This window comes from Vidua chalybeata, chromosome 24 (genome assembly GCF_026979565.1).
Source record: "Vidua chalybeata isolate OUT-0048 chromosome 24, bVidCha1 merged haplotype, whole genome shotgun sequence".
NCBI classification, from domain to species: Eukaryota; Metazoa; Chordata; class Aves; order Passeriformes; family Viduidae; genus Vidua; species Vidua chalybeata.
The window spans coordinates 776,838-790,761 of record NC_071553.1 but is presented as its reverse complement, the minus strand read 5'-3'; the positions used below and the strand labels follow the sequence as shown (position 1 = coordinate 790,761).

Below are 13,924 nucleotides of genomic sequence, written 5' to 3'. Positions count from 1 at the left end.
TAGTCCCACCAAACAGAGAAATTAATCCTGCCGAGGGGTCTCCCCAGGAATTCTTTTATCCTTTCTGAAACAGAGCAGCTGTTTAACAATAACTCAGCATGGCAGGTCAGAAGATTATGAATTCTGTATCCACTTGGGAATTTTTAGGGAAACAAAACCCCACCTGTACAAACTGGAAGAGGCTGAGACGGGGTCCATTACTGCACTGAGCAACCCTTCCAAACCATAGGGTCTTGGCTATAAACTGCCCCAAAGGCAGTGACCTCTATTAGCAAAGACTTCCTTGGTCTCATGTGTAGAATTTTCCCCCATTGTTCCTGATGTTGGGACATGTGAATGAATCTCTTGTTTTACTTTGTTTGTGTGCATGGCTTTTGCTTTATTTATTAACTGATTTATCTCAAGCCACAACATGTCTTGCTTTCACTCCTCTGACTCTGCCCATCACACTGTGAAGGAGGGAGCGAGTGTGGGGCTGACTTGGCAGCCAAGTTAACCGGGACACCCACTGGGAAGCAGGAGGAGTCCCTGACCATCAGCCCAGCCCAACAGCTCCAAGTTGGCCGGGTTTAAGGAGCAGTCACAGCATGAGGTGTACTGGGGTGACTGCAGCCCTCCTGCACAACCTTAGAAGGCAAAACCAAGACCCAGAAGGCCTGATGCCAAAAATACACTTAGGCATAATTATTCACTCAATTCCATCCAAAGTCTTGGAGAAACGTATTTTTGGCTGCATCAGGTGTTACAGAAAAGGATGCCAATGGCAGTGATTCTCTGCCAAGTAAGGAGGAGCCAGACTTCCCAGGATACCCACACGGAACAGGAGTGGGTGCAGCACGGAGCAGTCCCCAGAGGCTGCAGCCACTCGGCCTCACAAATAAGATCCATCACAGCCATCCTGATTCTATTCCTTCCCCTCTTCCCTCACATCACACACATGACAGGGGGAGGACAGCAGGGAGGGTGGCACTGGAGTGTCACAGACATCTCTACATCCAAGGAGCCGGAAGCATCCCTGCTGTGGGCAGTGCTTTATACCCCTGGCCTGGAAGATGAAAGTATTTTGGGTCTGGCTTTGCCAAGTCTCCACCTGCCTCAGTTCCATCAGAGCACAATTCCCTACCCTTTCCCATGGCAGCTCCCTCCCAGGAGGAGGAAGCTCTTGTTTGGTTCACAGCAGGACTGCACCACCACACAGGATCCCAGGCTCCAGGGAAGAGCATCGGCTCTTGAAAAATACCCCAGGCCACAGAGGATTCCCTTTTCCCTCTGTTTCCTTGGGAAAGCACGGTGAAATCAGGCAGGGGGAAGCAGTGTGGGCCAGAGCACTGCTCTGGGGTGCAGCCACTCTCTCCTTTAGTCTCAGCACTGCAGAAGGCTTGGCTGAACCCAGAGGAGACCCTGATCCTCAGCCATCCTCTTTCAAAGAATCACAGAACCACAGAATCACTGAGGCTGGCAAAGACCCCTGAGATCATTGAGTCTAACTTGTGACCAATGCCCACCTTGCCAACCAAAACCATGGCACTGAGTGTCACTCCAGGCTTTCCTGAAACACCTCCAGGCATGGTGACTCCACCACCTACCTGGGCACCCCATTCCAATCTAATCACCCCTTCTGTGAAGAAATCCTTCCTAATGTCCAATCTGAGCCTTCCCTGGCATATGGTTTGTGACTGGCAGTGGTCTCCTGTCTAGGGGCAGAAATTATTAAACACAACACAGGTGGAGAAGTAGGAATCCCCCCCTTTGGGGGTCAGCCATGTGTGGGTTGGCTCCCCCTCACCACCCCCCAGCCATCCCATCACCAACTGTGAGTGTCCTCCCCATCACACCTTCATGGCTGCACAGCTGTGACCCATGAGAACCAGCTCCAAATTCCATTGTCCAGAGCTACCCTTCATGGCTGGACATTAATGGCTGTTCTCTGCCCATCCATACCATGGGAGGCCATGCTGGACAGAGGGTCCTGCACAACCCCAGCCTGCATGTGCATGGCCCAAGGACACACACTGACACTGGATCTCCCAGGTTATCAGAGACCAGCCTGCTGGGCAGCCACATCTTCTGTCAGCTCCCACGCACACAGCAGCTGCTCCTGCCTGGGATTGACGCTGTTTGTTCATTAATGTGTGCTCACAAATCTCCATGAGGCTTTTTAAGACCATCAGGTCTTTCAGGGTGAGCGATGCCCTCAAGAACTGACTGTCACAAGCAGCTCTTGTGACCCTCACAAGCTCTTCAGCCACCCTCACAGAGCCCCTCCCACTGCTGTGGTGCCATTTGACTGAGGAAACTGAGGCACGGCACCACAAACCACTTCCGTGGAGCTGGAAGGGAGCTGACAGCATAAAGAGAAGGAGAATTGCCATTGTTTGGTCTGATCACCCATCCTGCATAAGGAAGAGAGTCCCACAGGTTGGCCCAATGGCCAGGTACCCTGGAGTCTTCTCTTGTCAGTTTACAATTCCCAAAGCATTTCATTTCATAGGCAATAGAAAGACCAAATGATCTTGCTGCAGGTGAAGAATGAAATTTCTTCCCCCTGAATTATAGGATGTGTTTTATAATGGCAGGATGTATTTCTAGAATATTTACAAGTCAATGTATCTGTTCACAATTTAAAATAAACTGCCCTTTAAATATGTGCCAGGTGCTGTGACCCCGGCGCTGGGCCGGAAGGAGGTTTGCAGTGTTGTCACCAACACCCATGTCCAGAGAAAACAAGGACAAGCTGTTCCTGTGTGTCCTCAGCCACTGCTCTTGCTAACAAAAATGCCACCTGTCCTTCAGATTGACACCACAAGTGCCAGCACGGCCTAATTACGTGGGTAAGGGGACAGGAACAGGGCAGGGTATTAACACCTGATGTATTTCCCCTCTTTTACACATTTGTGTTTGTCTCCTATCTCCCATTCCCTCTCCCTCCATGCCACGTGAATTGTGTTTGGCCTCTCTTCCCGGGCCACTGCCCATGGAAGGCTCCTCTGAGGCACCTCTCACCTTAGTGCTGCCAGCAAAGTGGGAGGCAGAAATCAGGAATGAACAGCCCCATGGGGTCACTGGTTGTCCCAAGGTCTCCAAAGCCTCTTCCCAGGCCCTGTGTGAGTCACAGATGCCTACAGGGGGATGTCAGTGGCTAAAATCAACCCATGTTACTGGGAATTCAGGGCAAGATCTCTATAGGGTTCAGAACCCGTTGATGGAGAGATTTTTGAAGGGGTCTGTATTCAGCACACACAGAAATTGAGGAAACATCACCACATCTCTTGTGTGTGTGCAGTAGTGAACTTGGGAATGAGGACAAGACTGAGCAACAGGTAGGAAGAAATAAAGCATCAAATCCTGCTCCCTTCAGGCAAACTCACTTTTCCCACTGCTGCTGGGCTTTAAACACAGCAACAGGGATGACATCCAGGAGATAACTGAGCCTGCTGCATCCCAGTTATCTGGGACAGACAAAAAGGCAGCTTTGCCAGGGGGAAAGTCAGCAAGGAAACAGGAAACATTCTCCTGGAAGTGTGTGTGAGATCTCCCACTCATCACTGCAGGAGTGTACACACAACTCACTCTTCCATCCAAGAATTCTGAAACCAGCCTCTTGGAAAAGGCACTTGAACTGAAATGCAACTTTCAAACTCATCCTGTATTGCGTCAGTCTGTTTTTGAGGCACTCACCCAAAAAATCTGATCCCTGGATGTGGTCTCTCAGCTGCCTAGGCCATTCCTTTACTTCCTCCAAAGGCATTTCCAGTGTCTTGTCCCCAGTCCGGGCTGCTTCCTCCAAGTGTCTTCTGTAACCCCACAAGAAGCCGTGATATGGACCTTTGGGCTGCAAAAGACACAGAAGAACAGATTGCTGTTCTTCTGACAACAGGCATGTCAGAGATAAAAACACCTCCTCACCAGGCAGAGGAAAGTCAGTCAGAGAAAATCCCTGTGGCCATGGGCTTATAAACCTGAAAAAACTCAGCTGTGTCACAGCGCTGAGTGTCCCATGAGCAGGCCCAGGGTTCTGCTTGGAAGGGAGAGCTCTGATTTAGCACCAAAGAGCTTCTTTCGCTCAGCAACACTGGAGTAGGAGGAAGGAATTAGAAGTCTTTTGTGCATCTAATACCTGGGATTATTCTCATGGAATGTTTCCTTGGATCAGTCCAGCTGACTTAGACCACTATCCTATACTGCAGTGACAGGGGGTAGAATGCAGCCATGGCAGGGCCAGGATTTTAAACATTACAGCAATGGGGTGAGAAAACTCTTTAGAATATTATTTATGAAACTATGTACAAGAATATGCAATGACAGGATGAGTGTGAATGGCTTCAAACTGAAAGACAGTAGGTTTAGATGAAGTGTTAGAAAAAAATTCTTCAATGTGAGGGTGGTGAGGTCCTGGCACAGGCTGCCCAGAAAAACTTTGGCTGCCCCATCCCTGGAGGTGTCCAAGGCCAGGCTGAATGGGGATTGGAGCAACCTGGGATGGTGGAAGGTGTCCCTGCCCAGGGCAGAGGGTGGGATGGGATGAGCTTTGAAGTCCCTCCCAACTGAAACCACCCGATTGTTATAAATTGAGGTGAATAATTTGTTCAGCTTTTCAAGAGTCAATCAGAAATTTATTGATTACAGCAAGCGATGGCAAGCAAACAGCGCTGGGTGCAGCCGGGGAGTCAGCGCTCTGCTAATGGCTCACACTGTTTCTTCCTTCTTATAGTTTTTTTATACTCTCTTTCTTCCATGTCCGCTGTATCTCTGGGTGTACTCTGCGCTTGCGCCTTTTGTTGTTAGGGGGTCTTCTTTTACTCTCTGGTGGTCGTTTGAGGAAGGCTCTTTTCTTCTTCGGTGAAAGTCTACGGCTTTGTAATGGTCTTTTCTATATAAGGTTATATGTTATATGCACTTAAGCTTAAGTCTGGTTATTTACACAAGGTTTTCCTTTTGGATTCTTGTTATTTACACAAGGCTTCCCTTTTAGTTTTCTGTTATCTACACAAGGCTTTCCCTTTTTGTCTTGATGAACAAAGAGTCTTTTCTAGCTTATCACACCATGACTTTATGACTCTGTGGAAGCACTTTTACATCAGTAATTCCTATGCCAGGGGCATGGAGCAGTGTGGGACATTTTAAAACCTAGCAGTCTCCACAATTTATACATTCTACAAGCCCTAAAACAAGCAGTCTCAATTATTTACTCATTTCTAGAAAGTTAAAACTGCCAGAGAGACAGAACTATCTGCCAAACAGACATTCACCCTCTACCACCTATTTCTGGCTGAATGTATCTTACCTTATTATTTTCATTTTTATTTTCATCAAGTGAGTAAATTCTGTCAGGACTGGAAACACCCTCCCACAAGGGGTTCTTGGCAGGTGGGTTCAAGAAGGACATCAAGGGGCTGGAGAGAGTCCAGAGCTGGGAACAGAGCTGGGAATGGAGCTGGGGAAGGGACTGGAGCACCAGGAGTGGCTGAGGGAGCTGGGCTGAGGGAAAGTGCTCAGCCTGGAGAAAAGGAAGCTCAGGGGGGACCTTGTGGCTCTGCACAACTCCCTGGCAGGAGGGGACAGCTGGGGTGGGGCTGGGCTCTGCTCCCAGGGAACAGGGACAGGACAGGAGGAAACGGCATGAAGTTTTACCAGGAAAGGCTCAGGTTGGACATCCAGAGGAATTTCTCCATGGAAAGGGTGGTCAGGCATTGGAAGGGACTGCCCAGGGACTCCAGGTGGTGGAGTCCCCATTCCTGGAGGTATCCAAGGAATGCCTGGACATGGCACTGAGTGCTCTGGGCTGGATGACAAGGTGGGGGTCAGGCAGAGGTTGGACTCGATGATCTCAGAGGTCTTTCCCAACCTATTTGATTTTGTGATTCTATTTCTAGAAGTTAAACCAGAGGTTTGGGTCTCTTCTTTTTCCATCAAGGGATTTTTTTTACCTGAAAATTTAGTTCCTGACTTTATCCAGCAGCACAGACCAGGTAAATCTGAACCAGGTAAAGCAGCAAAGTGCCAGAGAAGCTGGTAAGCCCTTTGAGAGGAAAGCTAATGTCTTTACAAACAATTTGATGGGTGAGGGTATAGATGTTAACGTCTTTGAAATGGGTCTTCATGTCCCTACTAACTTTGGGCAGCAGGTCTGTTGCAGAGCCCAGACAGCTTGGCTTCTAAAACAGACAAGTGTCAGCACAAGCCTGAACTTTTGAACTTTGAGGGTAAAATAGTAGGTTCAATATGTGGTAGGCGGTTCGCGAAGGCTGTACCTTCCTAGCACCTCAGCCAATGGGCAAAGTAAGAGGCAACATGGGGCCGGGAGTTTGGGATAAAAGGAGGCTGTGCCCTCCAAAACTTGGGGAGAGAAAATCCCGCGGGAGTGTGCCTTGGTGGACTCTCCCTTCGTTCGAGTAAAGTTACAGGACTCCTCTGTCTCCTTTGTGGACATAAACCTCTGGCGTTTGTGGAATTTTCCTGACACCCTCGATTCCTCCAGCTCTGAATGGAACCTCCTGGGAGCTGCCACCGGAGCAAAGCTAAGGCTTGGGGGTATTTGCACACCTGAAGGGTGCAGACACAGAAAGTGGGGCAAACCCGAGGTACTACGAGAACCACATCCAAGGAATGCTCTCTGGGCAAACACCAGGATAGGCACAATGTTCCTCTTGATACAAGAACCAGGCTTATAAAATGAGTCACAAGTCTCAAATACAAGAGATTCATGGCAAGACCGAAGCCTTTGAAACTGAAGGATCACTGATATCATCTATAACCACAAATCAGCCGAAAACAGGAGGGCACCACTGCGGCCCCCACTATCCCCTGATAGACACAGGACCAGCGTCGGTGTGAGGGGAGAGCAGGGCCATGATGGGAGACTGGGGTGTGAGGGGCGAATGGGGTCTGTGAGGGCAGAGAGGGGCCATTAGGGAGGAGTGGCACCGTGAGGGGACAGCTGGGTGTGAGGGGAGAAGGGGCTGTAAGGGGAGAACGGGGATGTGAGGTGAGAAGGGGCTGAGAAGGAGCGGGGCTATCCCGCGTCTCAGCCGCAGGACGAAGCGGCGCAGCCCCGCGGGCGCTGCCCCGGGAAGCCAGGTGAGAGCGGCCCGGGGCACGTCCGCCGAAGGCCCCTCCGGCAACAGCAGCTACCGGCACCGCGTCCCCTTGGCTCTGCGGGACGCGGGCCGCCCTCAGCACCGGCCGGGCTGCCCGCCCTCCGATTGGCCAACGGAGCTGTCTGTCACGGGGCGTCACGCTCCATGGCCAAATAGGCACGCGGGGGGGGCCGGGCCGGGGCCTGCGGGGCGGGGCCGCGCTCGGGCTGGAGCGAGGGGCAGGTAAGGGACAGACAGGGTGGGTACGGCCGGGCCCTGAGGGGCGGCGGGGCCTGGCTCTGGCCCTGCTCTGCTCCGCTCCCCGCACCCGGGCCGGGGCTGTGCGGGACCCGGGGCTCGCGGGGCGGCGGTGGCCTGCACTGCCGGAGGCATCCCGGGAGGCCAGGTGGAACCCGGGGTGGAAGCCCCTGGAGGCTGAGGGAGCATCCGGGCCTTCGGCGGGAGTTGAGGGGTCCGGCCCTGCCCTGGGTCCGGGTCGGTGTTGGGGGTGGTTCGAGCACAGATCCGCAAAGGGAAATGGGAGGGAGTCTTAGAAGCGCTCCGGGTGATGTTCGCAGAATCATCCCGGAATGGTTTGGGTGGAAGGGAACATAAAGCTCATCCAGTCCCAACTCCTGCTATGGGCAAGGACTCCTTGCACGAGACCAGGCTGCTCCAAGCCCTGTGCAGCCTGGCCTTGGGCACTTCCAGGCATGGGGAGGTTAAAGATGAGGTGATTACTGGGCAATCCCAGGGAGAAGAGGGGGTGGTTGTGTGCAGCCGTGCTCTGCACAGCCTTTTGTGGGGGCTCATCCTGGGAGCTGCCACACTCACTCACAAGCCCCCCGAGAACTTCACCTCAACCACGCACCCTCTGCTGTTCTTACTGCGCTGGCGGGTTTTGGTCCAGATGCAGCGGCTTTTGGCCACACGGCTGCTGCAGGCTGGGTCGATGGTCTGGAAAAAATAGCTCTAAGGCATCTGTGCATGTGTCCCTTTGCTGTCAAACTTGGGGATAAATATGCCTTAATTGTCCTTTGTATGGTTGAGGGTGTTGAGTAGTTCATGGTGCGTGAACTCTGCCCAGGTTCTAAGTTTTTGTTTATGGTATAATAGATCATGTGTTTTTCCCTCCTATTTAAAAGTGACATTTATGAGTTGTTCAGATATTCTGAACTCAGCTGAGAGGTAAAAACTGAATTCTAGGTACATGCCCTATTGTTGTCTTAAGAATTCAGACAAAAGTCCACACCCACTTAAAATGGGGAACGTGTACTGAGCAGCTCAGATTAGTCCTGTTCCCCAGATCTGTGATGAAGATCTGAACCCCTGATATACAGGGGAGTCTCCCTGGAAAGAGCCATTGTTTGAGGGGATTTTTGAAACTGTGGTGCAAAACCTTAATAAATCATGGGATGAGGTCATAAGACTCATTTTGGAAGTCTGGCAGCTTGTTAGAAGTTGCTGGTATTTTGTTTTGATAAAGAAGAAAGGAACTTGGTGTTTGTAATCCATTATGTGAATTTAAGGTGTTGACATAAGATAAAGCATAGGGTGAAGGAATATTGCAGTGATTTAAATCCCAATGGAATCCGGTCAGGTGATAAAGTACAAGTACCTGGAGTAGTAAACTGTGGGATTACCTGGGAGCTGATTAATGAAGGTGTAAATTCCCTTCCCCTTCCTCTGCTGAAACAGCTCTTCCGTGCTGTCCCAAGGTCCCCCAACACCTGCTCCACCTTTCCTCTCTGAGGGTGAACGCCAGCCTGACCAAGGCAAACTTGCCTTTTGTGGCATAGGGAATAAATTCATATTCTTTCGGATTCATAGAAGCACATGCCCCTGGAACAATTTTATCCACACACACAGGGGTTGGAAGGAGATAATCTTTAGGGTCCCTTCCAGCCCAAACCATGTAGCAAAAGGTGTTAATGAATTCACCAAGCTACCAGCTTGAAGTAATTTTAAAATCAGGATTTACTGAACCGGTATCTTGAGATAAAGGAGGTTTAGGAATTGGTTTGGAATACTTATGAATATTCCATCCCTTCCCCATAACTCATGGCAGGAAAATACATTATTCCCTTCAGCAGCAAGACTGAGTGTCAGAAGACGAATGATTTACCATTCATGACAGTGCAGCAGGGAGGCCACAGTGTACTGCTTTAGGTCACTCTTGCTCCTAGTTCTGTGTCTTTTACTGAGCAAAACTGTCAGCACCAAAATATCTGTAGCTGGGCTCCAGAGCAGTAAGAGATGAACACGAGGTTTTCTGCAAGTCCAGTTGTAAGGAAATCAGCAATACTTTTGCAGGGCTGGGGTAGTTTAGATGTGTGGTTGTACAGGGTGGAAGCTCTTCTGACAGGAGTGTTCTTGGGATCTGTGTTGTTTCCAAGAGTTTCTGGCTGGCATCAGCTGCGATTCAGGAACAAATTTCTTCTTCCTGGGCAAAACAGAGGCAAGCGGGCCAAAAAAAATCTCTTGACTACCTCGTTGTGGCAGCTTTCAGCTGAGATGCTCTATCCTGGATGTGAGTTTTGTTCCCTCAGGCTCCCAGGATGTTTGCCCAGAGCTCCTGGAACTGTGGGAACCCCGTGCTGCTGCTGTTGCTGCTGGGCTGTGTCCTGTGTCCCCCAGCACAGGCCAGCAAGGTGGGTGACACCGAGCCGTGTGTGGGGCACAGCAGAGGTGGGGTGTGAGGGGACAGAGCTGTGTCCCCTCCTTCACATGGCTCCTGTGTCCTGCAGAGCTCTGAGGACATTCGCTGCAAGTGCATCTGCCCCCCGTACCGCAACATCAGCGGGCACATCTACAACAAGAATGTGTCCCAGAAGGACTGGTGAGTTGAGTGCGAGCAGCCTCAGGGGTCGGTCCATGACAGCCAAGCTCTGGAGTTCCCAGCTGATGCTGAGGAATGGATTCCCTGCCTGTATGTTTACAGAGGGAGCAGCTTTGGTGGGTGATGTTCAACCCAGGCCAGGGGCATTTTTTTAAACAGAAATTGAGGAATCTGGGATGATACATTTACCCACCGCTCTTGGCAGATGTAGTGTGTGCCTTCCAATCCTTTCCACCTGGACTGGATCCCTGCAAAAGGTGCTGGGACAATCTATCCCAGGGATTTTGGGCCAGCTAGGCTGTGAGGGGAGCTCTTAACACCAGATCAGCGTTACCAGCCTGACAGGAAAGCTGGAACACAGACAAAGTCACCCCAGTGTCCTTGCACAGAGCACTGGTTTCACCTTGTGCTGCTGCTGATTGTGGTTTGTTTGTGCTGCAGCAACTGTCTGCACGTGGTGGAGCCCATGCCAGTGCCCGGGAATGACGTGGAGGCCTATTGCCTGCTCTGCGAGTGCAAGTACGAGGAGCGCAGCACCACCACCATCAAGGTACCCGAGCTCAGGCCCCTGCCTGTGTCCTGCCCCCTGCTGTGCCACACAAGCCCAGGGTGACTGCAGTCACTGCCTGTGCCCTGCCCCGTGCCGTGCCACAGCAGCCCCAGTGTTGCCACACTGGTAGGTCCCTGGAGAAGAGCCCAGAAAGTTTTCTTTCAGAAAGAAAACTGTCACAGTGAGTACATGGTGGCAGTGCCAGGGGCTCACTCGCTACAACTCTCTGAAAGAAGGCTGTAGCCAGGTGGGGGTTGGCCTCTTCTCCCAGGCAGCTAGTGACAGGACAAGAAGACATGGTCTTAAGCTGCACCAGGGGAGGTTTAGGTTGGACATTAGGAAGAAATTCTCCACAAAAAGGGTGTTGGATACTGGAAGGGGCTGCCCAGGGAGTCACTGTCCCTGGAGGTGTTCAGGGAACAACTGGAGGTGGAACTGAGTGCCCTGGGCTGCTAACAAGGTGGGGATTGGTCACAGGTTGGACTCTATGATCTCAGAGATCTTCTCCAACCTCACTCAGTGATTCAGGGATTCTGTGATTCTGTGTCTGAGACGGGCATTCCTGGTAGTGAGGAGCTGTGTGGGAGACCAGTCTTCTTGCTGGGGATGTGTGACAAGTGTGACAAGAATGCCAAGCATCTCTGTCCAGGGTCCTATCTTGTTGTCCCTTATGTGCAGAACATGCCCTCAGCTGGTACAGTGAGAGCCTCAGCACAGTTTGTGCAGTGACGGCACAACCTCGGCCTCCTGGCAAGAGCAAGAGACTCTTGTGAGCACAATGAGAACAAGAGATGCCACATCAGAGGCAGCTGCAAAGGACCTTCCTGACCTCTGTGGTGCTTCTTATCTACACTGCTTATCCTTTCCCCCTGTGCTGTGGTCAACTGCAGGTGATCATCATCATCTACCTGTTGGTGGTGGGGGCCCTGCTGCTCTACATGGCGTTCCTGGTGCTTGTGGACCCCCTGATCCGCAAACCAGACCCCTACACCCAACCCCTGCACAATGAGGAGGACAGCGAGGTGAGGGGGCAGGGGGTGCAGACAGGGGACAGGGAAACAATGACCTCCTGCTTGTCTCCTCTGATCCAGTGAGGGTCCAGCATTGCTGCTTTGGGGGCACTCACACAGGTGAACATTTAGACTTTGATCTCTGCATGTCATGCAGAAGCACAAGGAATATTCAGAGTTCTGTGTAATGACACCAAGGCAAGCCCTGCCCTCAGAGGCAGAGGGGACTTTGTAGCAGCTGGCCTGAATTTGGTTTGTCCATCTAGAGGGAAAAAAAAGTCAAAGAGATCCTGTTTGTGCAGTGTCCCAGGTGGAGTTTTGTGGTGCTGAGCTTCCAGGGAAGGATGACCTTAAGTGTTGGCAAAAACATCTTCTAGACACTTAAAACAGTGGCCTATGAGGTGCTGTTTGATCCTGCTCTGGGGCTGGGCCCTGGATTGTATCCAGGCTGTTGTTCCTTGTGCTTCTCCCCAGAGCACAATTTCATTCAAACCCCATCTTCTTGTGGGACACTGGCATACAAACCATGGGCAAAATAATTAAGACACAGTAGCAGAGAAAGAGCCACTCTCTCTCTCCTTCTCTCTTTGTCACACACCAGTTTTGGGGGAGGAAAAATTTCTTGCTGCATAAAATTTGTGCAGTTGCAGCACTGGGTTGGACTGTCCTATTTGTACTTCGTTGTGAGTATAAACTATTTGGCCCAATTCCTTCATACTCTGATGTGAGGAGCAGCTGCTCCAGTGTCCACAGTCCATCCATTGCCTCCCTCTGCTGAAGGAGGTCCTGCAGAAGGAGATGAATTGTATCCCAAAGTCAGGGGTTTGCACCTGGCTCTGCAGCAGTAATTCAGATCCAGATCCAGGTGCACATGGTAAATGCCTGGTGTTAAGTGAGGTTTATCTCACTCCAGTATGCCGGACTAAGTCCTCTGGGATAGGCTTTGTTCCTGTGCCATGATGGATCTCCATCCATCGTCAGCCTGGTTTTAGCGGGGGGATGTGGTTCACCTTGGCACTGTGGCTCCCGGCAGACTCCAAGAGTGGGTTTCCAGCAGAGCTCTATGCTTTGTGCAGTTCCTCTGCTGGGGACTTTTATCTGGAGTCTGGGTGATCCCCAAGAGCAAGGACTTGGGGGCTGCTGTTGAGGAGCTCTGAAAAGGAGGTTTTTCATCAGAACAACTCAAAGCTTGAACTGCTCTTTCAGGTGCAGTTTCTCCCTAAGTCAGCTGCCTCCCTCTGTGCTCGGGCTGGGCATTGCCTGGTCTCCAGCCCCATTCCTTTCCTTGCAGGACACTCACTCCCTGGCCACAGGACCCACCCTGGCTGGCGCCAGGGCCAACACAGTGCTGGAGCGGGTGGAGGGGGCGCAGCAGCGCTGGAAGCGGCAGGTGCAGGAGCAGAGGAAGACGGTGTTCGACCGGCACAAGATGCTGAGCTAGGCCCTGCTGCATCAGGACACCCTGGTGTTGGAATGGAACCTCCAACCCTCCCTGATTCACCATCTCCAGGGGGAGCAGCAGCCCCAAAGGCTTCTCTGGTCGTGTCCCCTGCCCCTCCCCTGCCCAGCCATGCTGGCCCCTGGGCTGTGGCTGCCACGTGGAGCTCGGCCGTTCACCAGACTCCATGAGCCCACCCCAGCAGGAACAGGGGCTGGGAACGGAGCGCTGCGAGCCGGCTGAGTCTTCCTGGGATAAAAACAGTGGGAGAATTTTGATGTAGGATAAATTATGTGATGTTTCTCCAGAATGCAGCAGCCACCTCCTCCTCCAGTGTGCACTGGTGGTCCTTGGGCATTGTGGTGCTGAGCCACACAGGAACAGCATAGGAACAAAGGGGAGGGGGTTTCTGCCAGTGTGCACTGCTACTTCTGCTTATCCTGATGTAAATGGAGAGCTTTCCATGCCTCTGGAGTCTGTCCAGGTTTACACCAGCATAACTGAGACTGCAGCTTGCTTCTGGGCATGTGACTATCACAAAACCTGTTAGTACCTACATCAGTAAGAGTCCAACAGGTAAAAAGCTGATTTACATTTCTATCTTTTTGCGCTTTACCAGTAGATAAGAACTTCCTGGGGTGATACCTCTTGATTTGTACCCACACTGGTGACCCTTGGTGTTCTCCCACAGTGGGCAGCAGCATGTGTATCCAAGAGAACTGGGGCAAAGGCTCTCCTGCAGCACTGGAAACACCTGTCAGGGCCCTGGGAAGTGGACACTTGTGCCACTCAGAACACTCCAAGAGCTCTGACAGGACTTGGGCTGTGTGGAGGAAGCTGCAGTGGTTCTGCCGTGTGTGTATTGATCCCACTGAGAACATTTGGAGTTTATGGTGTAGCACTTCCATATTAAATGCAAAGATCTACTACCTGAGTGGCTTTTTTTCAGGGGAAAATCCCCATTATGCCATGTCTGGGGCTCTCCATCTGCCTCCCAGTGCCCAGCAGGTG

General features: G+C 51.6%; 1 protein-coding gene across 4 annotated transcripts; it reads left to right on the top strand.

Annotated features, from left to right (window-relative positions):
- Window positions 1–7,256: 7,256 nt before the first annotated feature.
- Window positions 7,257–13,842, top strand: TMEM9 (transmembrane protein 9). Of its 4 annotated transcripts, none has more exons than XM_053964246.1 (6): window positions 7,257–7,319; window positions 9,626–9,727; window positions 9,824–9,915; window positions 10,357–10,465; window positions 11,356–11,487; window positions 12,767–13,842. In XM_053964246.1, exons 2-6 carry the CDS (start codon window positions 9,635–9,637, stop codon window positions 12,914–12,916), a joined length of 576 nt encoding a protein of 191 aa, XP_053820221.1. In that variant the 5' UTR covers window positions 7,257–7,319; window positions 9,626–9,634; the 3' UTR covers window positions 12,917–13,842. The 4 variants fall into 4 exon arrangements, with proteins under 4 accessions (XP_053820221.1, XP_053820223.1, XP_053820222.1 ...); XM_053964248.1 differs by having other exon boundaries at window positions 7,311–7,335; XM_053964247.1 differs by lacking the exon at window positions 7,257–7,319 and adding an exon at window positions 7,342–7,482.
- Window positions 13,843–13,924: the final 82 nt, after the last annotated feature.

Coding starts and splice junctions, on each gene's coding strand:
- TMEM9 (XM_053964246.1), top strand. CDS start 9,635: ATGTTTGCCCAGAGCTCCTGGAACTGTGGGAACCCCGTGCTGCTGCTG. Junction 10,466..11,355: donor GCAGCACCACCACCATCAAG/GTACCCGAGCTC, acceptor GGTCAACTGCAG/GTGATCATCATCATCTACCT. Junction 11,488..12,766: donor ACAATGAGGAGGACAGCGAG/GTGAGGGGGCAG, acceptor CTTTCCTTGCAG/GACACTCACTCCCTGGCCAC.